This window comes from Anopheles stephensi, chromosome 2 (assembly GCF_013141755.1).
Source record: "Anopheles stephensi strain Indian chromosome 2, UCI_ANSTEP_V1.0, whole genome shotgun sequence".
In the NCBI taxonomy this organism is placed as follows: domain Eukaryota; kingdom Metazoa; phylum Arthropoda; class Insecta; order Diptera; family Culicidae; genus Anopheles; species Anopheles stephensi.
Genome location: NC_050202.1, coordinates 80,757,250 through 80,781,546, shown reverse-complemented (window position 1 = coordinate 80,781,546; position 24,297 = coordinate 80,757,250). Strand labels below are relative to the sequence as shown.

General features: G+C 48.7%; 3 protein-coding genes across 10 annotated transcripts; 1 reads left to right on the top strand and 2 right to left on the bottom strand.

The window, feature by feature from the left end:
• Nucleotides 1–6: 6 nt before the first annotated feature.
• Nucleotides 7–1,352, bottom strand: LOC118505520 (dehydrodolichyl diphosphate synthase complex subunit DHDDS). Its single transcript, XM_036041420.1, has 2 exons — nt 1,217–1,352; nt 7–1,130 (listed from the first exon to the last, which is right to left on the bottom strand). The coding sequence occupies exon 2, from the start codon at nt 1,125–1,127 to the stop codon at nt 144–146; it is 984 nt and encodes a 327-aa protein (XP_035897313.1). The 5' UTR covers nt 1,128–1,130; nt 1,217–1,352; the 3' UTR covers nt 7–143.
• A 320-nt stretch (nt 1,353–1,672) lies between these two features.
• Nucleotides 1,673–22,511, top strand: LOC118505506 (F-BAR domain only protein 2). Of its 8 annotated transcripts, XM_036041387.1 has the most exons (16): nt 1,674–2,055; nt 5,165–5,892; nt 10,532–10,876; nt 10,963–11,178; nt 11,285–11,383; nt 11,464–11,560; nt 12,576–13,061; nt 17,656–17,764; nt 17,861–18,036; nt 18,122–18,294; nt 19,152–19,399; nt 19,475–19,653; nt 19,714–19,897; nt 19,977–20,486; nt 20,554–20,783; nt 20,849–22,511. In XM_036041387.1, the coding sequence occupies exons 2-16, from the start codon at nt 5,863–5,865 to the stop codon at nt 20,986–20,988; spliced, it is 3,222 nt and encodes a 1,073-aa protein (XP_035897280.1). In that variant the 5' UTR covers nt 1,674–2,055; nt 5,165–5,862; the 3' UTR covers nt 20,989–22,511. The 8 variants fall into 8 exon arrangements, with proteins under 8 accessions (XP_035897277.1, XP_035897279.1, XP_035897278.1 ...); XM_036041384.1 differs by having other exon boundaries at nt 1,673–1,955; nt 19,475–19,897; XM_036041386.1 differs by having other exon boundaries at nt 1,673–2,055; nt 12,576–13,043; nt 19,475–19,897.
• LOC118505522 lies at nt 3,353–4,913 on the bottom strand. The gene has a single exon (XM_036041433.1). The coding sequence runs from the start codon at nt 4,454–4,456 to the stop codon at nt 3,803–3,805; it is 654 nt and encodes a 217-aa protein (XP_035897326.1). The 5' UTR covers nt 4,457–4,913; the 3' UTR covers nt 3,353–3,802.
• Nucleotides 22,512–24,297: the final 1,786 nt, after the last annotated feature.

Here is a 24,297-nt window from a genome sequence, read left to right as displayed (position 1 = left end):
CAAGGACTTGGTATGCGATTGGCATTGTTCTAGCATTGTTCGTTTATAACATAACACCTAGTGGGAAAAAAACAAACCAAATTTTACATAATTTCTCGCACTCGCACTGGCGAACGCTTCACCCTAACAGAAGTTGATCCACGTTACTTTACACCCGTCCCCCGAGCCAGTCGCATCAGGTAATGCTCCTCCTGTCGCTCGACGTACTCCAAAAACCGGCCGATACGCTCCTGCCGCTTGCCGCACAGCTCTACACCACCGTCGGTGTATTGGTCTAACGTTTTCCGCACGTCCATCATGCGCCAGCGTACCCGTTGATAGTAGAACACCGCGCCGAGCAGATGCCAGATGGTAAATTCGGGCCAAAGCGTTTCGGTAAAGTACATCACGGTGGTGGCCGACTGCCAGAGCAGGAAGTCGCTTAACCGCACCTCGCCGGACGTGCGCACCAGCAGATCCGGCTCGGCAGAATACTTTGTGTACAGGCAGCGGGTCAGCAGCTCCTCGCTAACGTCCTCCGGCTCGAGCTGCCCATCGCCGACGGCCTGCGCCACGGTACGGATGGAATGTGTTATTTCGTCCCGGGACGTGTACGCGAACGCCACGTTCAGGATGGCCTTGCGGTTGTGGCGCGTGAGCAGGACCGCTTCCGCGATGCTGCGCTGTATGTCCGGTGCGAGCAGATCCCAGTTACCGATGATGCGAATGCAGATGCCCCGCTCGTGCAGCCGGTCCCGTTCGGCCAGCAGCCGCTGAAACTTTTCCCGCGCCAGATTCATCAACGTGTCCACCTCCTCCTGTGTGCGCTTGAAGTTTTCGATGCTGAACGCGTACACCGTCACCTCGCTGATGCCCACCTCCAGGCACCACTGCAGCGTTTCGGACAGCTTCTCGAACCCGGCCGAGTGGCCCTCCGCTTTGGCAATGTTAGCTTTCCGGGCGTACCGTCGGTTGCCGTCCATAATGAACGCGACGTGCGACGGTATGGGACCGGCCTGTAGCACCCGGATCATCCATCGATGGTACCAGTGCAGGTTGCTCTCCCGGACCCACGTCCCGGAAGCAGGTGGTTCGGAAACTGTGGGCGATGCGCGGAGAGGAGTAGCTCCAGCGGCGGAAGGAGCCATCGCCTGAAACAAGCGACACACGGCAAACGATGAATGGCGTTCGAAATGGGCACAAAACGAGGGACGGGTTCTGTGGCCAGCTTACGTACCTGCAACTACGAGCTAAGATTGCACTATTTCATTGAAGCCTGAATAGAGTAAGGATCAACGAGGAGACGGCCTTTTTGTGAGTTGTTTCTTGCCGATTTGGAACCTCACATGACAGCGGATTGTTTTGAAAATTCCCGGTGAAAAAACTATCCCTTCTCGAACGGTGCTGATACGAGGTAAGTAGGCAATGGTCTCCGTTACCACCGTATGATTGTCAATAAAAATGTTGGCTACAAAAGTTATCCGAGTGGCTCGCAATCACACTGAAATAGATACTCATTTCACAATGCTTGACGCGGCCCACCAATGGGTAATTTTGTGGCAAATTGCAGTTGGCCATCTGCAACGTTCCGACGTCGTTCGAAAATGAATTCGAAAATAACAGCAACGCAAACTGACACGCACGAAACCCGACCGACTGTTGTCAGGTTCTGTCTTGCAAACACTTGCAAAACAAGAAGAGGAAGCTTTGACAGCAAATTCCTTCATTCCGTCGCCGTATTCTCTGGTCCCGTTTGGTTTTTTGCGTTTGTTTCTGTTCGCTGTTGTCGGCCGCAAAACAGGCAAGAAAGTTGGCCAAAACCCTTGGCCAACGTGAGCACTCGGGCGGGTGAAGTGATAACGCCCCTGGTGCGGCTCATTATTGACCGCTTCCGGTGCTGTGCTGGGCGGTGTATGCAGCCAAACGACGTAGCACAAAACACACCTCACCCAACCAGCCAGCCAGTGTTAGCGCGAGTAAGCAAGTACAGCTTCTGCAGTTGATTAGCATTCTCCCGACGTTCTCCAGCCGCATCGAAAATACGCACGGATAGCAAGTGGTGATGTTGGGACGGGTGTAAGTGTGTCTTCCTGCCACAGCGCAAAAAACCAGCGATACGCCCACATATTTTCAGAGGCAGTGGCCGAGATGGTGGCGTCGTAGCTCTGGAAGCGAGCGAGTGATAGCAAATGGCGACCGAAAATACCGTGCCACTGGCTGACGAGAGTGTTTTTTCTCATGCTTCAGTGGTCTCCCCGACGCAAGAATGGTGCAAGCTCGTAGGAAAGCGTACCATTTCGTGTGCCTTACCACAAGGGGGTAACAGTGGGAAAAGGGCCCCGTTTAGAGTGAGCTTGTGTGCGTCCATTGGCCCCGCGATAGCGATAAAGTGGCGCTACTCCGGCATTCCCGGATGTGATCGGCAGTGCCGAACAAGCTGTTCGGAATTGCTTTTCCAGCAGAAGAAAACCGTGCAATCTTTGTCTGTGACCTGTCTCGTGTATGCGTGCGTGAGTGTGTGTGTGTGTGCAATACCGGCTCTGTTACAAGTCCGATAGAATCAACAAAAAAGTTCAACGGTCGACCGACGCAGCGGACGAATTCGCTCGATGCTTTATTGATTTGGAGCCCGACCCCATTATCCGGTTGTGTTTCATTAGTGGTAGTGGAAGCGGGTGGAGCAAGCGAACGAAAGAAGGAGGATGCGCGAGGGAAGGGTGACTCGTTCGAGAGAAGAGCTGCACAATAACCGTAATGGGGCGGAACTGGCTCGCCTCGCCACCATCCCTACCAAAGCAAAGCTTGCAGCAAAGTGCAAGGCTATGACGCGAAGGAACGCGACAATGGCACGGCAGGTTGTGTAACCGGGGGTTTGTGTGTGTGTGTGTTTTTAAAAATATGAATACCTAATGCATAGGAAAATCGGCAGTCACGAAAGTGTATGACTGTGTGTGTGTGCGTGCTTGTATGTGTGATTGGTGTGATTCGTATGTGCAAATGGGTGTAAAATATCGTGCTGCAACGGTACCAGCGTGCAAAAGGCGAAGAAAAGCCAACCACCAAAATCGAATCGCTGGAGGAAAAGTGTTAACCTTGTGCTTACGTTTGTAGTTCCCGTGTTTTTAGCACATTTTCTGTTAATTCACGATAGTTCACGATTGGGTTACGTGTATCAGCGGGTGAAAGGTGTCGTTGTTGTTCTATGGCCTACCTTACCGTAGTACACTTCCGGTGGTGTGACTTCTCGTTGATCTTGCCTAAAGACTCTGCAGTTATTAATTGAAAAGAAAATGATCGTAAAAAATCAATTCTCCAACGCCAAAACCAACATTGCCATAGTATTTTGGCTACTGTAAATTTCGCTTAGTTTAGTTGTCTGCTTGAAGGTTGTGTTTTTATTGCCAACCACACGCAACCTACTGCGATTGCACATTGAACGTCAAATGTGTAGGTTTTGTTTATGTTTTGTTGTGTCATCAGTTGTGAAATAAAAACATGCCTTATTTTCCGCACTATTTAAATGGTTCGAAAATAGCATGGTGAAGCCATATCGGGGATGTCTTTTTTCTGTTCACGTACACTTTGCTGTACGCCAGTGCTTCACTCGTTCTAGACTGGCACGGCAAAGCGAGCGAGCGAGCAGAATGTTCCTACCGTACAAATGAACATACGGTTGGTTGTGCACGGAGTTAGGAAGGCAGCGAATAATGAGCGATATTTTGTGCTATTGATTTTTATTAGCTTTGTTTTTTGTTCCGGGAGCAACCTCGGGAAGGAAGCAGAGCGATCGCGAGACGACGCGCTTTCCATTGGAAGGATGGTTTTAAGGGTGCAGCATTTTCAGATCGTGGCTGCACTTGGCCTGATGCAACAGTCCCACCAGCTCGTGGAAGTGGTAGTCCAGATACTTGGCGATCGGTTCCTGGAAGCACAGCTCCTGCTTGTAGGCAGCCGTGCACCGATCCGGGCAGGGGATAGAGTTCTGCTGCAGGCAGACCAGATGCCGGTTGGCAAAGTTCTCGCAACACTCGCCCAGCCCGAACTGCACACAGTGACGGTCGAGATCGGCACCCGCCTCATCGCAGTAGACGCCGAGCTTGATGGCAACGCAGCGCAAGAAGCACTTGGTTTCCGGGTCGTCCGGGAAGATGCCGGACATGTACGAGGGGAACCGTTGCAGCGGTATGCGCAGCGTGTTGAAACAATCGAGCACGATCTCGAGCAGCTCGAGGAAGGAGGCGGGCCGGAAGCTGGCGCTGGTGTGTTTTACCACCTCCACCGGTACGGCCACGGGCTCGGGATGATGCTGCACGACGGGATGATGCACCAGCGGTACGACCGGATGATGCTGCACCACCGAAACCGGGTGCACCTTGTGGCCGCACTTGTGCGGATGTAGTGGCGGCATGTGGAAAGCACCGACACAGGCCACCAAAACACTGGCGGCCAACGCGACGCTCACAAACGATTTGCCCATTTTCCCGCGTGTATGTGTGTGTGTCTGCTGCTCGAAGACGGGAGACGTGCGCGCACCGAATTATCCTGGAATGAAGCAGCTCGACCTACTGTACTGACCGGTACGGTGCCAGGGTAGTTTTATACTTCTGGCCAGCTTGAGCAATGCGATTGTCGCTGGATGGGCAGCAAAATTCCCGCCGACTAGTGATACGGCACGCATCAGCCGCGTTGGACTGCTGGTCCGAACGCTGGTACCTGACGCTATTTTCCTATCAAACCACTACCGGGTTCGGTAGGTGGTGCGGTGTGTGTGTGTGTGTGTGTTTGGACGAATTTGGCCTTCCTTTAGGCCGCAGCAGCAGTTGCGTGTGCCTTTTTGTGCACATTATTTTAAGGGTGCCCGCACACAAGACACGTGGATAAAACGGGTCAACAGATTGACACACACGTCCCCAGCATGGTCCGGGGCACTAAGGCAACACAGCGCAACTGATAGGAAGCTACTCTTTTTGCTCTTCTAGACGGTTTAGGGAGGTTAATGTTTTTTGCCTCTGTCGAAGATGATACGCTTAACTTATTTTGTTATGCTTATATCACTGTGGATGAGCTTTTCGTAACTTTCCTTACGATATTTTATTAATTGTTCCCAGCTCACAGCCATATGCCACTACTTTCCTGAGAAGGATGAATTCTAATTATTAACGGAACCAAACAATTCTCTTTTTAGCCATGAAAAGTGACACCTAAAAAGGAAACAATTTTATGCTCGACTCTCGGCTGCGAACCCACGGTCCGGAACTAATCTGTGAGCATTATGAAAGCGAAGCAAAGCGAGTGTCGGAAATTAGTCTGAACGTTCCCGCCAACAGGACCAACCGGCGATTTAGTAGCTAGTGTATGAATGGTGGGCGTCCAGACACAAACCGAGGAACACTTTCCGTGTCTACCAGCATTATCCTTCGTCGGGTGTGCCATTTAGGTGGTTGCGGCGACGGCTGGCCCACAGCCAACGTGTGTTCTTTCGGGGAAGACCGGTGTAATGAGGCCAACCTCTGGCACACGTCAATCGGACCCATCGGCCGTGGTGATACAGCGAAGATGCGTCCCATCGTGGTACGGTAGTAGTAGGCAGACGTAGGCGCGGTGCAAGTGTTACGCGAAAGGTGCGCGACGTTGTTATGTTCTACAGTTCGCGTCGGTGAGCGAAGAATAACGAACCCCCCCCCCCCCCCCCGCGGGATCACGGAAGTGAAGGCGGTGTGTTGTGTTGGGTGGTTGTTTGTTGTGCGATTGTGGGTAGTGCGAAGCGAAGCAGCAACCGTCGTAACTGGAAGGAAGCGGCGAGTGGCAGGATAATTGCAGTCGTGCAATTTAGGAGTGAAAGTTTGCTTTTGAGGACATCCATTGCATCGGTCCGGAGGCAAAATGACGGTCGACTTCAACGACTATTTCTGGGTAAGTATAGAGTTGAACAAAGTAGGCTAGTCGCGCTAATAGGGAAAGGATGTTGCGGGGGGGATATGTTTTAATCCACTTAAATCCCGTTTATTGCTAATTGTTATCGTACGCTGGCAAATTGGCATATCTTAATGATTCATTTGGATCGCAGTTTAACGTAAGCTATCTTGCCGGAAAGAGACGCGTGCAAGACTTTAATTATCCTTTTAATGCACATCCTTTTAATGTGCATCTTGTTTTTCGAAAACTGTCTGGCTTGTTTTGTGGCCGTGGTTTATCACCATTTTTAACACATGTGAACGTTGCTTTAAAGACTTACGATTTCCTTTCTTTTCTGATGCTGATAACGCGGTATGTTCTTTAGGCCGCTTTCCTAAAGAAGCCTTGACAGCTGCCATTGCTTACTTGGGGGGTTCTGGGACACAAATCGTTTATCTGTGCGTCGAACTTGAACTCCCTCGACACGCTGTTGCCTTTCGTTTGCCATAAAGATTGACACGCATTTCCTGCTGCACTGAAATTGTTATCGGACGCGCTGCTGCTGCCTCTCAACTCGTGGTCTTGAAGTGTAGTTTTGTGAAGTATAAGCAGCAGAGCTCTATCCTCCTGCAGGAATGATAACATTTTTGGAGTCTACGCGGTACAAAAATATTGTCCCAAAGGAGCAATAAAAATAGACGATAATTTATTAATTTAGAACTCTTTGCAGTTCGCGGGGCGGAAGATGAAAACTTACGGTGTGTTAACTGGCGAAGGTGTAAACAGAATCTCAACAGTATACCGCATAACGATGACGCAACGTGACCGTGATGCGGGACCGGGCCGACGCCCATACTCACATTACGTTCCGGTGTTTGCCGTTGGCTTGCGATTGTTGTTGGACCTTTTTTTTTTTATTTCACGCGCACCCGTGGTAAGACAACGGACAGCACACGACACTTAGCTCTCCCGTCCGTCTTTATCCTCTCACCGTTACGCCCGTAAGAAGCTCAGCTGATGCTGAATGGAATTATCATGCGCTGGGCGAGCTCGCACCCGCGCACACCGGTTGAGGGTGGAAGATAAAATTGCTCAAGTGGCCCCCACGTGGCCCCATTGCGTTTTAAGCCATCGTCTCACGTCTCTTGCATGGTAGACTGCAGGTCGATTGGAGAGATGGCAATGGAGGTAAAACACATTGTTTAGGAATTGGAAGATTAAAACCATCGGCAAAGTGGAGAGTTTCACACACTCAGGACAAATAGTAATTTATTATTTTTAAACACGGTTTATAGGCTGCACGATTCGAAAACCCCCGTTCCCTTATTCTTTAACATTGCGCCTGGTTGTGGGAGGATTGAATGAAAACACCCCGGCTGAAGTCAGCTGACGTACTCAGCACACCAACCCTCCCGTCATGTCCGTTACGATACGGTTCGTGCACTTGCGAGCAAAACGGTTTTCTGCTGAGTGCGATGAAAGACAGAAATTGATCATAACATGATGATGGGACGTACAGGAAGCCCTCACCACTAACACCACTTCATAGCGTGCGGTGTTCCAATCACTTACGGAAGGGAATTTTCTTGTGGGGTTTCTTTATCGTATGAGTGTGTGTGTGTGTGTGTGCGTGGTCGCGTTGGAACAATGGCTATGGGGGACATTTTCCGATGAGTCACTAGGTTTTCCCTTTTTCCGGGTTGACTGCATGTCGTGGAAGAAAAATACACATTTCAAGGCATTTGAACATCCTTTCTTGGACTTGGTTTTAATTGCGGTTTGGTCCGATAAAACGCGCTGGGACAAATCTGCTTGCTTAAGCTGCAATGAATATGATAAAGATTTTATCAAAAGCTTTGTATGCGTTTTTGGTTCTTCTTCGTCTTCTTTGGCACTACAACCTCGAGAGGTCTCGGCCTGCCATTTCTGGCTTTCTGTGACTTAATTTTACCCGAAGAAAAGTAGTCAGCAAAAGAAGACCGCCAGGGGAGGCGGTCTGGATGGGATTTTAACCCCGTCCGTGCCGTGTGAAGACTGGCGCCGATGTCACCTCGGCCACCGGACCGCCCGTTTTTGGTCCGATTATTTTAAATCTAAATCACTTTAGTGATGGGTTGGCGCCTTTGCAAAATATCCTTTCGACGTGAGCTCGTTGCCTCGTAGATCGAAGCGACTCTTAACTAACCTCAGTATCGACCTGTAGAGATTGTTTGCCTAAAATCTCAACGTTCTGGAGTACAGTCGAAGTAGCACCTAATCATCAAGCCCCCTGGAAGGAGCAAAAGGTTTCAGCTAACTGAAGGTCGTCCGGCAAAGGGTGGCATTACTTTTGTTGAATACTTCTTGAATGAACTAGGAATCAACCCAAATATATTGAGTTATCTTAAGTAGAAGTCCTTCCAAGTCTTTTTCTTAAATTCATACGGAAAGTCCGTCAGTTGCGTTCTTAGGATCTAATCCTGTAAATATATTTGAAAATTGAGAAGAAAAATAAATGTCCAAGGTAATTTAGCACCACCAACAACCCAGTATTAGATCACCAAAGCATATAATTCCGTTTGCACAGACATAAAAGCCTCCCTATCGTGTACCGTACCGGATGATTCCGTTTCGGATAACAATTACCGCATTTAGCACGATCATCAACTGACGACCGGTGCCCTTTACGCGATAGACACGATAAATTAATTCAAAACGCTGTGTTCCCTTCACCCGCTGGAAGTGAAACTAATTTGAGCACAGCTTTGAAACATCATCCTCATTAAACTAGCAGGATGGTGTGGATGTGTGGCGCATTCCATGACACAAAACGGCATGACCTGGCGGATGGGCGGACGGGCAGTTTACTGAAAGGTGGTGACGGTAATGGTAAAGATGTCGCCAATCGTCATGCAGCCCGGGTAGGGTATATCATAAATGTATCCTTTTGTATTACTGACGTGACGCAAATCGGTTTGAAAAAATGAGACTGGTTCCAGACTGGACAGAAACTATTCCGCGAAACAGATGAGGGTTTTAGGAGGGATTGTGAAGTTGTAGTTGAATGCAACAGTGTATTTAATGTATTGAGTTGAGCAGGATCGTTTTGTAGCAACGGTTTCCAGCTGCGCGGAAGAAAAACTAATCACCAACTCGCCCAGTAATCATTAATTTTGATTCGTGTCCTTCCTCCGCTCGACCCGATTACCCGTCTTGCTATCACCGCCATTAACGTTCCGCTGGTGTGTTCTGTTTTATTATGGCCGGCAAGCTAAAAATATCTCCCGACACCGTGCAGTTCGTTGAGGCCGGTACCGATCGCCCTACCCTAGGGATACGTCCAGCTCGGTACGTAACGAAGCTCCGCACGGTGCGTAGGAGTCGCAGTACAATCATCTGTGTCCCTTTTTTGCTCCCAAGATGATGGGGCCACTGTTTTTCACGTCGAAGCCATAAAAATGGACAATGAAGGACTCCAAAGGGAGTCACTGTGACGATGTGCCGTTCGAAACAAGACGAGGAAACGTGTCATGGCTTTCGATAGTGTACCAGGGGGCGGTATTAACTGTTCAATACCAAAAAAAACTGGAGGAAAAATGTACTGTAACTCACAGGGGGGCTCGTGGGAAAATGGACACGTTTTTAAACACGTTACTACCGCATGGTACACTCGCTTTTCCATCGATGGGTTTTCTCATCATAAATCATGACCATGTTTGCAAAATGCACGCTGGAACCGGTTCCGATGAATGAACCAGTGGCAATATCACACCTGACCCCACCAGCATCGTCTGATGTGGTGCCCGCCAGACCAAAACTAGTTGCAATGTCAGTGACTCTTCTGTCGCATAGTCTTGTGTCTTGTTCTGCATGTTGAGACTGATGGGGAAAGGGTATGGCCTCCCCCCTTTTCGCAAACACTCCAGCGATCTCACGGGAACAAAAATGGCCCGAAGGCGATATTCTTTCAATTGTCGTCGTGCTCCGACTGACTGGCACCGACGATCAAAATAATTTGATTTAACTCAATTTAAGCTTACAGCGGGTTGGACGGTCAAGGAACAAGCGAACTCTGATCTTTGCAACATTCAGATGTGTTGTTTTCAACTGTTCAACGCAATTTTAGAGAGGTTGGTTGGTATGGTTTTTAAAATATCATGTTCCTTAATTGCTTGATAACTTTGGCGTGTGTGGCTAAAAGATAAATGGTTTTCCCTGTTTCCCCTTTTTGCGCGGACGGCTGGCTGGGTTACACTGCTTCATTCTGGAACAGAAACCTATTTCTGGACAGCATCACCATCTGCAGCGCTTCTGGTTTCTCTAGCACATAAATATGGGTCGAGAATTTCCACCACATTCCGAAACGATAATTTGTTACGAAGGTTTTGTTTTTGTTGGCTTGCTGGTGTGGTAAAATAAACTCCCCCGTACAAGGTAGTGGTGAAGCAGGAGTTTTCCTTCCAAAGAGCAACACATATGGCCACCAAACAGCCACAGCGAGGCAATGGCGTTTTTAATGCACAACCCATAATAGCTGGCGTCTGTCTACATTTAGTACATTCGCTAAGTGCAACATCATCCTTTAATGTGGAAGGTGGAAGAATCCTGTCGATCGAACGAAGGAATCTTCTTGCTATCTTAATTTCATAATCTCATAATTTTGCACATCCTTCTGCAGGGCGAGAAAAACAATGGCTACGAGGTGCTGTACCAAAATATGAAGTATGGCCTGTCGGCGACGAAAGAGCTGGCGGAGTACTTCCGCGAGCGCGCGAATCTCGAGGAGTACAACTCGAAGCTGCTGACGAAGCTGGCGAACAAGGCGGGCTCGAGCGGCGGCGGCACCTTCTCGCCGCTCTGGATCATCCTCAAGTCCACGACCGAGCGGCTGTCGGAGCTGCACGCCCAGAAGGTGCAGAAGCTGACGGAGCTGGTCAAGAACGTCACCAAGTACGCGGAGGATCTGCACAAGAAGCACAAATCGGTCAAGGAGGAAGAATCGGGCACGCAGGATGCGGTGCAGGTGGGTACAGGCGAGCGGGGGAAATGCCACACCACCCATGCCTGGATAGAATACAGAATGGCGTTTTTTTTTTTTGGTTGCAACAGGCAATGAAGGAATCGACAACGGCCGTCTCAAAGGCAAAGGACATCCACAATGCCCGGCTGCAGGAGGTGGAGAAGGCACGGAAGGACAACTCGACGAAGGAGATCGAAAAGTCGGAGGCCAAGCTGCGGAAGCATCAGGACGACTACAAGGCGCTGGTGGAGAAACACAACATAATCAAGCAGGAGTTTGAGAAGAAAATGACAATAACGTGTAGGGTGAGTAATGGGGAGTCACAGCATTATATGAGTCAGCCCGCGCGCGCTCTCCGTAGATGCAACGACACCCGGTTGCTAAGATTAATCAAATTTCGTTGTGTTGTAGCGTTTTCAAGAAATGGAAGAAGCACACCTGAAGCAAATGAAAGAGTTCCTCTCCTCGTACATGGACATCGTGCAGAACAATTTCGATCTGGTCGGACAGGTACGGTGGTCGTAGACTGTTGCCCGAGGGTGTGTTTGAAACGATTGTAACATTACACCCTACTCCACTCCACCGCGCAGGTCCATTCTGATTTGAAGCGTCAATTTCTAGAGCTAACCGTGGACAAGCTGCTGGAGCAGTTCGTGCTCAACAAGTACACCGGGCTGGAGAAACCAGGTAAGTGCTCCGCGTGCCAAGATTCCTCCCGTTCCCGGTCCACCGCAAAAGGCACACAACAGAGCGTGTGTTGCGCTGGACATTACACATTTTACTTACCCCTGGGAGTCCTCCTGGGCAGGGCGTGTGAACAGTGTACATCTAGACAGTCCCTAGTTATTACATGCAGAAACAATTTATTGTAATTATTTTTTTTAAATTTGATTGTGTTTTTTCTTCGTCTTTGTGTTCTTTCGATCACAATTTTATGTGTCGTGTTTTTTTGCGCATGATTCTTGTGTGTGTTTGTGTGTGTGTTTTTTGTTTAATTTTTAAATGCATGAGCTCATTTTTCCGTTACGTGATTTTAATTTGAAGTTAATATTTTCCATATTATTTTTGCGATTGATTTTGTAGCTTTGATACATTAAGATGGTCCGCAATAGCCACTATAAGCTTACTGTTTGGGTAGTCTAGCGTATCTCGTATGTTTTTCTTTGCTAAGTATAAGCTAATTTCATGCTTATAAGTGAGCCTCTTTTTTTGTTGGTAAAAACAGTTTCGTTTCGTTCGACGTTTGATTGACACAACCTTCCTGCTGGCCCGATATTAGACAGCGTTCAACCGTGTAAGGCATAATTGCATGCATGATTCACGATTATCCTTTTTTCTTTGTTAATCTCCTGGCGTCATCAATACTTTGCCGAGGCGCTGTTGGTTGTTTGTGTTATCATTCGTACCGTTGGTGTGTGTGTGGGACCCCCAGGTTCCGCGTAGTGTGTAAGGGGCGTTTTGCGTCGTCGTTTTCCGAATCTTTCCCTACTCTTCCGCGCACTAAGTGCGTGTGTATCCCGGTATATATCCTCGTGCGTGTGCAGAGTACAGTGTTGTGTTTTGTCTTGTTCATGCGATTCTCACTTCACTTTCATTCTATTCCTTCCTCCCGGTTGGGACGGGGGGGTGTAAACGGCTTGCGGGGAGGGGATGCGTCGTTCATGTAGCATATACACCATTAAAACTCTTCTTCTTTCCCTAGAGCTAATTGAGCTTGATTTTGAAAGTGGCACCGGGAATGCTTCCACCGGTGCGGGTGGCAGTAATAGCCACCAGCTGCTAGTAAACACGTCGTCCGGCGGACCGGGTGGCAGTATCTCGCCCGCCCCATCCTCACTGGCCGGCGGGTTGCTCGAATCACCGACCCTGTCCGCTACCAGCGCCTCACAACCGATCAACATTATCGGCACGTCGACGACAGCGGCCGGCAAGAAGGAAGGCAGCAGCCATCTCCGATCGTGGTTCAGCTCGAGCTCGACCGCAGCCGTCCCAACGAACTCGCCGGTCAATCTGTCCACCTCACCCACTTCCAACTCGGTGGGCGGCGGACTCCGGTACGATGGATTGGATCTTCCCACCCAGCAGCAGCAGCAGCATCCAATGTCGTTGCGCGCCATGTCGCCGGTGCCATCGGCGTTGAGCGAAAGTAGCGTTTCCGGATCCGCACAAAGTACGGGCAAACACTCAAGTAAACCATTCTACGGCGAACTGTTTTCCTTCAAGCATCACCATAGTACCAATCCCTCCACTAATCACAATCAGCCACCATACCACCCGCCCAACCTAGTAGCCCCTAACGGTCACAACAATGGTGGCAGCGGCAAACAACAATCGCCGCTAATGAAACAGCAGGCACAGCAACAGCAAGAATCTTTACAGCATCAGCAAGATCAGCAGCAGCAGCAGCAGCAGCAACAGCCGGTGTCGCCACCATCACAACAACAACAACAAAAATCTTCCCGCCGCACTACTTCCCTTCTCAATCTCTTCATGTCTAACTCCCAGGGTAATTTTATCTTCTCGATTTTCACATTCGCGCCATTGGCGAACACTTTCTATCTTTCCATCTATTACACCGAACTATACACTTACACAAACATGACTTGTTTTTCCTCCTTCTTACAACCTTTTTTGCCGTTCGGTTTTCCTACATTTCTAGTTTGATTCCTTCTGGTTTGGAACTGTTTTTCCTACCTCTCTTTCCCTTTTTATTTGGTATAGATTAGTTACCTTTCTTATGTTTTGGTTGTTTTCTGTTGGGTTGGCTCTGGTGTTCTTTTTTTTTCTCTCCACATATTCTCTCTCAAACATGCCTTTTCAATTTGTAACGTAGTGTTAGTTATTATTTGTATCTATTTCACTATATCCTCTTCGCCTGTTCGCTTAGATGGGGGTTTTGGTTTCATTTACTAAGCACCACAAAACTACTGCTTTTCGCTTTCTATTCTCTTTTCCTATTTACACTTTATTATCCTTGCACCATTCCATTCAGTTCGGCTATCCATGTTTTGGGGCTTTCCTTCACGTTCCTGTTCGATGTAGGGCTTTTCGGGGTTTGGATTGTGCGCCTTCGGTAAAGACCACGATAGGTTCATTGTTCGATTTAACTCCTTCGTAAGGCTTAAAATTCATTTTAGCATAGTTTTATCGCAGTTTTTTTACATCAAAGCGCTAAATAGTTAGTTACGGTAACGGTATGCAACACTTTCCTTCCCCTGTCGTTGGTACGCTTGCTTGCAGAAGTGTGTATAAACGTGCTATTAGCCGGAAGGGAATGACGCCCATCTTGCAGTAATTGCTCTATCTGCCCAAACCTCCCCCCGAAGTGTATGCCCAGTTCTATTATCTCGCCGCTACTCGTTGGCGGAATACATCCGCAAATGATGTCATTTTCACTATTTTTGGAGCATCATTTTCGTTCGCTTCTAGCGCAGTCGGGAAGAGGGAAGTGTTCCATCCTCATTATCCTTCTGGCAGGGAAGTCTGGCAAGGTGTTAGTTGGCAAATTTAGGGTTGTAATAGAAGGGTTTTTTGTTGTCTTTTAAGACAATGAGCGCATGATGCTCTAGCTGAAGGAACGAGCGACTTGCTGTTGTAGAAGGCGTTCCCGGAAACTGCAATTTCTATGGCGTACAACTGAAGTTAGGGGAGTTTCTGGAGAAGGAGATTTTATGGAATTAGGACACTTTGCCAGCAAATCTACTATTAAAATCTTTTAACAAATTAGTGTAGAACAGTATGAATTACGCGCTCTTCTTTGTATAAAACACATTTGGCACATTCTATAGCTGAACAGCGAAAGGATTTCGATCTTTGGTGGTTATGTTTTCTTTATAATCCTCCACACACACACACGCTCTCTCTCTCTCTTTCACTACTCAACCAAATTTTCTCTTCTCCCTGGTATGGTATGATTCTATTGGCTTTACTACTTGTTTTATCCTGGTCAGACCGGTTGACTCTCGACCGCGCAAGAAACTACTCGAACCAAAATCCAATTTTTCTTATGACCTTTTTTTGTCTCTTTCCATTTTAATCCTGTGCGCTTCCCAAACACCTCCCCGTCCCCCCCCCCACATGTTTTGTACAAAACGACATCTCATTCCCTCCCCCCCCCCCCCCACTACACGCCAATTGAACGATCCATCCGTTTTCACACGCGTACATGTATAATTGCTTCGCTGGGCGGCGGCGGTTCGGTATGGTTCACCTTATTCCTCGCTCCAATCGAGTGGCAATGCAGGAAGCCGCGATAGTCGCGATAGCCGGGAGTCGACCACGAGTGCTGGCGGACGGCGCAACGGTGGCGGAGGAGGTAATGCGGCATCGGATGCCGCCGGCCGGAATTCGTCGGTATCGTCTACCGGTGGCGCTACCGTTTCTGCCCCGACCAGTCCGAATGATCCGGACACGGGTAGTAGCGGTGGAGCCACCGATCATCAGGCGCAGATGCAGCAGCAGCAGCAGCAACCGGCCAGCAATTCCTTTATCGGACGGAATCCTTTGCTGCGGGGCTCGAAATGTAAATCTCATACACTTTTTGAAAATCGTACAAGCGTGGTGTGGTGTTTTCTCTTTTTCTCTCTCTCTCTGTTTCTGTACTTCCCTGATTCGGTTTTTGGGTTTTTTTTTCTTTATTTGATGATTTTTCTCTACGGTTTTATTTCTCCCACTAGCATCGTTTTGGATTGATGTGATTAGACTGAATATTTTAAATCACAATTGGACCCATGATTTTCCCCATGTTCTCGGTTTGGACATTGATTTCCTTCTCTCTCTCTCTCTCTGTCTCCTGAATACAGCAAAACGATTTTGTCTTCTTTTTTTTTGGTTCTAATACTTGTTGTTGATGGTTGGTTTCCTATACTTTAGCTCTTTCAGCTCTTCAGCCTTCGGTCTTTTCTCTGAACAGCAATAGTGTGAACGTAGCTATGTTTAAGTAACGAGTAGGATTAAGGATGCATTTGATCGAAATCATTTATCATTTAATCGAAATTTATGTTCAATTATTGCACACATTGTTTCTTATGTATTTGATTTAGCTTAGCTAGCTGTTACTTATTTGTAGAACTTTGCTTCGCTGCTACTTGCTTGCTGCAGTGCTTTCTTCTCACCATTTAGGCGCTTGCTCTACTCTAACCTGCCTTACCTTCACCTCGGATGAATTACTACGCTTCTCTCTGTTCATTCTGTTCTCTAACCACCTTTTTTTTCCTAACCCTTACTGCAGCAGTGGGCGGGAAGAAGTTGTTTTTGTATCCGACGCACGACAAAGACGTAACGAAAAACTTAGGGACTCAATATCTTGCAAATGTCGTGCTAAGACGCGCACGTCACCGTGGAAGACCCCCGCACACGCAACTTCCGCTAGAAACGATTACCTTTGGTCACGTTCTTTGGCTTGTACAAGCGCTAACACACGCACTGTTGTGCGTCCTTCCATTCATGTTAGGGTGGTTCATTTGGTAGCCGCATGTGCGTTTTGTGTGGTTCGTGTAATGTTACGGCATTACAAAAAGAGGCTTATCGATTAAGAGTTTAAACGTTATCCATAGTGCGTGGAGTAGGCTATGGAAGTAGCTCCGCACTCACTGCAGGCGAAGAGGCCGAAGAGCACGCTCGGGGCGCTCATTTTATTGCGGTAACTCTCGAGCTCACTACCAAGCACTACTTATAACGATAGTATCCGGTTGAGTGCCACTGATGTGTAATTATATGAGAGACCCTAACACACGAAAGTGATGAACCGGACAGGAAGAAACCATACATAGTAGACAAGTACTGTACTCTCTCACTCACTCTCTCTCACTCTCTCTCGCTCTGCTTGTCAGCAACGCAAAATTTGATCCGCAAAATACCGGACAAACTAGCAAAGTGTAGGGGATATGCGCCTTGCGTAGTAGCTGTGTGTTTGTGAGGATGTGGCTTTTAAATTAGTTACTAGCCGTGTTAGACGAATGGTAGTGTGTTATGCTAAGATGATTCGCCACTCGTCAGTACAACTTCTAGCGTTCGGTTGTTCATGATTAGTGCGTGCTTTTATTTTGCTGCTGATGTTTGGCTGTTTTATTTTGTTTTTTTTTTAGTGGCAAGATTTGTTGTTTCTGTTGTTTTCCATTGTTACAATTAAACGATATTATTTCATTTTACCCCCTCCCCGTTTCCTTGCGATTCCCGCTCCCCATTCCCTCATACTGATCACCATATACTGACGTGTGTTGGTTGGTCACTCACACTGACTCACACAACTGACGTGCCTAAAACCGTGTGAACAATCATTTAACAAGTATGTTGTTCTTCAATGTGTTTGTATTCTGTTTTATGTTTAAATTTGTTTTGTTACCGAGAACCCTTTTAAAATTATATTCTGAAAACGGTAGAATGGAAAACAGTTGCTTTTGCAATTGCAATAACCTTTCGTCTCTTTTAGTTACTAAATTACTTTTTTTCCTTTTGGCCTATGGTTCTCCCTTTTTTTTCTTTCCACATTTCATTTGTTATAGCATATCGTATTTTTTTAAATTTCATTTCGGTCTTTTTTGTATGTTTCCTTATAAAACAAATTTTCCTTTCTTCACCAAACATTCACGAAGCATCGGTAGTCTTTTAGTCTGGCCCCCTTCCAACCAACCAACCAAGTACAAATTTTAGCCGTGAACAGTTTCTGTTTGGCACCAAAAATCAAATAACTGTGTCCTCCCTTTCTCCTTTTGACCTGCTGCCGGGTTATCAATTGCATTTGCTTTTGCCCACTGACACCGACCCGCCCGCGTACGAAGCAGTCTCCGGGTTTCTGCGCAGCCGGCGCGAGAAGGCCAAATCGAAGAAAGCCAAAAAGAAGAAAGATTCCACGGAAAATTCCAGTGCCAAAGAGGAGAACATTTTGGATGGGTAAGGGGATGTAGAATGATTGTTAAATGATGATACCTTTGGTATTTTCGGTCTTGTTGTACGCTTTAATCTCTCCCCTTTGTTTTGTGGTTGCAGTGAGAGCAAGGGAGATTCGGCGAATACGGGCAGCAGCGCTACCAACCTGCAGACCACCTCCGCGATCAGTGCATCGAATGTCGCACCGACGGCGACGCCCGAAGTCGATGAGGACGGTTACAGTATACAGCCGCGCGAAACCACCTGGGACAGTGCGACGATCACGGAAAAGAGCAGTAAGTGGTGGAGTCGATACGTTACTGCTAGCTGCAACCGGAGTCTTGCGTATCTGTAATGCCGTCCTTCCCTCTTCCGTTCTAGATAATTTCTACTCAAGCTCGGACAGTGACAGTGAAGACGAACGGGAGGAAAAGAAAATTCACGTCGAAATTAAACCGCTTAACAATGGCGCTGCGCCCATTTCGGCGAGTGTCGACGAGCTGAGGGCCACGGTGGAAAATCTGTCCCTATCTCCGATCGGTATTTTAACATCGGTAGGTACTGGCGATCATCATTAGCGAAATAATCTTACGGGCTTCACGTGTGCATTTAGTGTATCGTCCGACAGAGTGTTGCGAGATTTAAACGCATCATTGTATTTAGAGCTAGCTATCAGTAGTGTGTGCATGTTTAACATCTTTATGCTTTTCATTGTATGATTTTAGTATGATTTTATTCATTCGAAACGGCCTGGTCGGGTTGATTCATTTAGGTATTGAAGTAGTATATCTGGTCGAAAATGGCAGATTTTTCCCTTCGAAGTATTTCCCTTGATTTTATTTATTTGATCATTATTTTTAGCGCGTCGTATTGTTTGGTTTCTGAGTGCGATAGAAGCGCCGTGTGTGTAGCGCTTCCCTCACATCCACATAATTTTGATCAGATGTCTAACCCAATTCTTTGATTACTTCTTTTTCCCCCCTTTTCATCCATTTTGTACACATACCTCATCCACGCACTACTACTACTACTACTACTACTACTACTACTGTCTGTGTCCCCTGTGTTGTGCTGTCGAATTTTGTGGGTCGGTTCGATGATCATCCATGCCTCTAATCCATCACTCAAAACCATCATCACTAACCAAACCGTGTTGTGCGTCTGTATCTGGTTGGGCCGATTGGAAAAAAAAAACGCTATTCATGCACGCCATTCATTCAATCCGTTCGGTTGTGGTCCGCCCGTAACGTATCAGGCAAGGCGCGGTTCGAGCTTCGATCCGCAGCACCAGGACCGGCTGTTGCGCATGAAACGGTCGAAATCCGTGTCGCAGCAGCTCGGCGATAATGGTGGCAACGGGTGCAAACCGAGCCATGATCTGCTGTCATTAAACCACTCTATTTTCCAACAGCAACAGCAACAGCAGCACCATCAACAGCACCAACTGCACCAGCAGCAGCACCAACAGCAGCAGCAGCAGCAATCCTCACAAGCACACGCGTTGCACCAGCAGATGTCGGTCGGGAATGCGTCGCTTTTGAATAACAGTAACACCACGCACCTCACTAGTCCGAATGCTTCGAACGCGTCCACACCGACCACGGTGCATCCGTACGCGCCACTCCAAAGTCCGACCCTGTCGATGTCCACCAGCTCGAAGTGAGTATCCGTCGGACGCGGGAAAGCTGGCTAAAATCCGTAACCGTTTTCTAACGCGATGCATCTTGCTTGCAGCAATCGGTACGCTGATCTGGGTGATATCTTCTCGGAGGTGGGCGACATCAGCATCTCGGCACCGGCATCGGCGAACCTAACGAAGCTTACACAGCGACAGATTCCCACACCGACATCCGCCGGTGGCAGCAGCAGTATCGCTATACCGAGGCCACCCTCCAGAAGATCGGAAGCGGCTGGTAAGGCATCGGCACCAAGTGCGCATTCGTTGTGCTCATCTCGTTTATCTTCGCTTCTAGTCGCGCGCGACCGTGTCAGTCCGGCGTCGCAGATCGCCCGTGCAGACAGTGTTGGCAGTTTGGAGTTCCGCAGTCCGAGCGTCGGTATCGGATCGTCCCGTGGTCCGTCCCCGTTGACGATCGGCATGTCGGACACGATTCCGTTGGCCGTTGCATTCCACGAAATTATTCACGCCTATTTCAAGTATGCTTCTTTCCGTTTTGATGGTTTCGGTTTTATGCGAAAAGCAATCAAACAATTTCCATCTCGACCCCTTTTTCAGAGGTGCGGACGAGTCCCGGTGCCAGGTGAAAATGTCGGGCGACATGATGATATCGTTCCCGGCCGGTATTGTGAACGTGCTGACGAACAATCCGAACCCGGCGAAGCTCGGCTTCCGCATCAAGAATCTCCAGCATCTCGAGAACGTGCTGCCGAACAAGCAGCTCATCACGATCGATCGGCTACAGTCGACCAGCTTCAGCACGACGCTCGAGTTCAACATGCCAGTGCTGACGGCCACCCTGCGGCGTCAGTCCGAGCAGAACCCGAACGCGCCCCACATCAACGTCGACATCCTGAAGTACCAGATCAGGGCGAAACCGGGCGCCTCCTCCTGCCCGTTCCAGCTCGTGTCCTACTGGAAGTGTGAGCAGCGGCACACGGACATCAAGATCGACTACAAGTACAACTGCCACGCGATGGCCCAGCCGTCCCCGTTGCTGAACGTGTCCATCTCGGTGCCGGTCGACGGTGGGGTGAAGAATGTTCAGTCGAAACCACATTCCGCATGGTCAGTGCGCATCAATCCGCGTTTCAATGCGAGTGACTTATATGATCGGTTTTCCTTCCCAACACAGGCAAGGCGAATCGAATCGATTGGTGTGGAACTTTACCGACATATCGCAACACTCCGAGAGCGGCGGTGTCGATACGCTCCGGGCACGGCTCGAGGTAGGTTCGGGCCCGTCCACACCGGCCATCATTTCCACGCAGTTCAACTGCGAAGGTACGACCCTGTCCGGGATCGAGTTTGAGCTGGCCGGGGCCGGCTATCGGCTGTCGCTTGTCAAGCGCCGCTTCGTCTCAGGTACAGTTGGCGGAGCGTAAGCGTGAAAAGTGGATCGATTATTGACCGTTTCCATTTCGCTGCAGGCAAGTACATCTGCGAAGGAGACGGCATACGAACGGTGAAAACACCGACCCCACCGAACGTGTCGGGCGTCATGTCACCGATCCCGTTCGGCGGCGGCAGCAAATCGGCCAACGCGTCATCCGGTGGCACCACTGGATAGTATCGGGTTTTCTTCTACTAGAAAAGCAGTACCGCAGCCAACGAACGAGCGCGCCTTGATGGTGGTGGTGGTGGTGGTGGCCGCCGCTGGAGACGAAGGGCGTGAACTGAGTAGAAGAAGTTACCAAACGTTGTTAGAGGTAGTGTTGCTGCATCCACGGGACACCGTCCACCATCGTTCTGACCGTGCAGAAACATACGCGAACATCATGCCCGCGGGTGTGTTGCTTGATTTCGGGATTTCGGGTCGATTAGGTGAGTTTTACCTTTTTGCAACCCAAACTGGACTACGCATTGGCAACGCAAATTGGAAGGGAGCGTGGCGGGAGTTAGTTGGGCCAACTCGCCCGGGAATGTATGAGGCTTAGTGGGAGATTTCAGAGGAGCGTTATTAGGAGGTGTGACCGTGTGTGGAGGATCGGAGCAGTTTGATATGATTAGTCGCCTTTTGGTAAGGGGTATGTGGTGCCTTCCCTCTTTAGTGGTCCCCGGTCCGTCGATGCGCCTACTTTCTACTACAGTTCTCATAGATGTGTCCAACTTTGTTCGTCACCCTTTTCCCTATCGGCTATCTTCTCCATCGGTACTAAGCAATCTTAGTATTCTCTAAAGGACTGAACGCCATTCCTGTTTTTGTTGCCCCGTTGAGCTTTGAATTCACGCACGAATGCTTTAAGTAAATGTAAAAACCTTGCAGAAGGCGCTGCTCGCTTTGAAACCCCATTATTATAATACGAAGCCCACATCACAGCAAAAAAGAGCGGCGTGCGCTGTTCTGAATTGAATTAGAACTTAGGACACGAGCGGCTTGCGGGTTGAAAGAGAAGCGGAGTCGAGTGGTGGGGCAGGGGGAAGTTTGGGATTACACGCACGCCATTTCCACAGCGAGCATCGAATGGACGACGTCCGAATGGAAATACTCTCTCGTGATCGTAAACGTTTGTAATCGGGGTGGGGCAAAAAAGCTTAAGTTACGGTTAGTAGATTAATGACGCACGCTTCCATAACAAACACATACATCCAAGCTTTTGTGTATACGTTCATCCTGTGGTTGTATGCTTTACAGTAGCATATACACTCGATGTGTGTGCGTGTGGGCAACTGCTTGGAGGAGAAGCGCTTTAGCTAGTACACAACACCGTCTGTATTATTACTTCTCCTTTCTCTTCAACCCCATTCCGGTGGGAAGTTATGGGTTTAAATGTTAGTTTTGTAGCAAATTACAAAAGCACCACCACCCACCCGCATACAACCCCCGACACTCCTTCACACACCCGCGAAAGACTCGGTAACAATTGTAGGTTAGGGAAAACAACGCAATACAAACACACTCACACACAGACACACACTAATACACAATTAAAATCCACTTTTTGCATACAGTAACAAACAGGAGAAGAAGAAAGCAAGCAAACACTTATTCCAAATAGGAACAAAATGGACGCAACATTTATCCAGGCATCATTATTGTATGGCATTGTGCGAAAGGAAAAATAAAACTTAGGCAATTATCAAACAATGGCACGCCCGACGTGTACGACTAGCTAGAACATACCGCGAGTGATAGGAACATACAGGAGAGACCTATTATCATCAGCTTCCTCCGGAGTGATCCGGGGCTTATATTCTCTCGCTTCTGCAGTTAAACCACGGTAGAAACATCCGAAAATATCACGAGAGGTTGAGGAGGACAAATACCTACTGGACCCCGGGGTTCAAATTGTTTATTGTCTTTATAATTCAACGAGCCACGCAGGGTCACGCTTGAAGCCTAATTGCTCAGACACTTAACAGTGACAAGGACGGACATGTCCGGCTGGTGACGATTACTGATACAATTAAAGGGGTCAAAGGTTGCTAAAACGGGTTCGATGATCCTCTACGTCAAGCAGCGTCCTTGGGCGAAGCGGCCTGGTTGGGACGTGTAAGTTGAGCGCAGAGAGGTAGTGGTAGTGGCAAAAGTCCCGCAAAGAAATAATCTCTGGGCGCGTTGCGCTGGTTCAGCGAATCGATACCCGGAAGCGCACCGCGAGCGTCGTAGCCCACTTGGACCCCCTCCAGAAGCGCGCAGTGCGAACCGGGTGAAAGTTGCGCTGGACACGGATTCCAAACGGGCTAGGGGCCGAGCAGCGGATGGCCACCATACAATGGAGGCATACTCCTGCGTACCGATCGAACACAGGGAGCAGTAGAGCGTCTTGATGGAGACCGTGGGTCCGTGAAGTCGCGAGTAAGTTTGCTTAAGCAAGCCTATCTCAGCTGGTTGCCCTTGGTGACGACGTGTTCGAGCTGTTTCGTGGAAGCGCGGTTTCTCATCGAGGAGTACTCCTAAATCCCTAGCAACAGCTTTTGCGGACAATAGCAGAATAGCAGAGGACAGCGCTCACTTCTCAACACACACAGTTCAAGACCATTCTCTGAACACCAGGATTGGAATGAACAGTGTTGTAGCTTGAAGGCGGAGTTGGTCGGACCGGTCTTGGATCGACAGGAATAGCTTCGCATCATCAGCAAACAGTACGTCATTGATGAAAGTGACGAACAGCAGCGGTCCGTGGTTGCTCCCTTGAGGCACCCCTGAAGAAGCAGCGATACAACGCGACAAATGGGGTCCCATTTTCACGCGGTACGATCGGCCGGCGAGATACGAACGCATCCAAGTTAGTTAATTGGACGGGCGTATCCAACACTATCAAAGGCAGCTTTGATGTCCGTGTATATCCCGTGGCATTGGCTGACAAATTCAACCAAGTTTGTGGTGGTTAAGCGCTTGGGGACGAATCCGTGTTGAGTAGTGCTGAAGGGTAGTTCGAGGCAGCAGCGAGAAGAAGGTTCGTCGTTCACAACAAGCTCGAAAACCTTAGCGCAGGCGCAAAGCGATGTGATGCCGCGGTAACTGGAACTAACCGTGAGACTTTCCAGCTAGCAGGTTAGGTACCCAGGAGAAACGAGTCGCGAAATGGAAGGATGGAAGGCGGGCGATGGCTCAAACGATGGCTTGAGACGGTCAATAGCGTTTTAGTATTGAAGACTCATCAACGATAGGCAAGCGAGGAGTCATGGCATCTGTGTGTGACAGTGCATCAACAATTTGCTCCGCCTCATTCAGCTCCGGATGAAAGGTGGCGGCAAAGCGTGAGGCAAAGATATCACAGACTGTTGATGGTGTGTGTTTGCCAGAGTGACCGTTGAAGCTTGAAGGGGTTCAAATCTCACCTGGACCGTGTACCCCCTTAGTGAGGACTGACCATCCAACTATGGGCTATCAATGAGTGTAGTAAGCCAGAAATGGCAAACAAGACCACAAGAG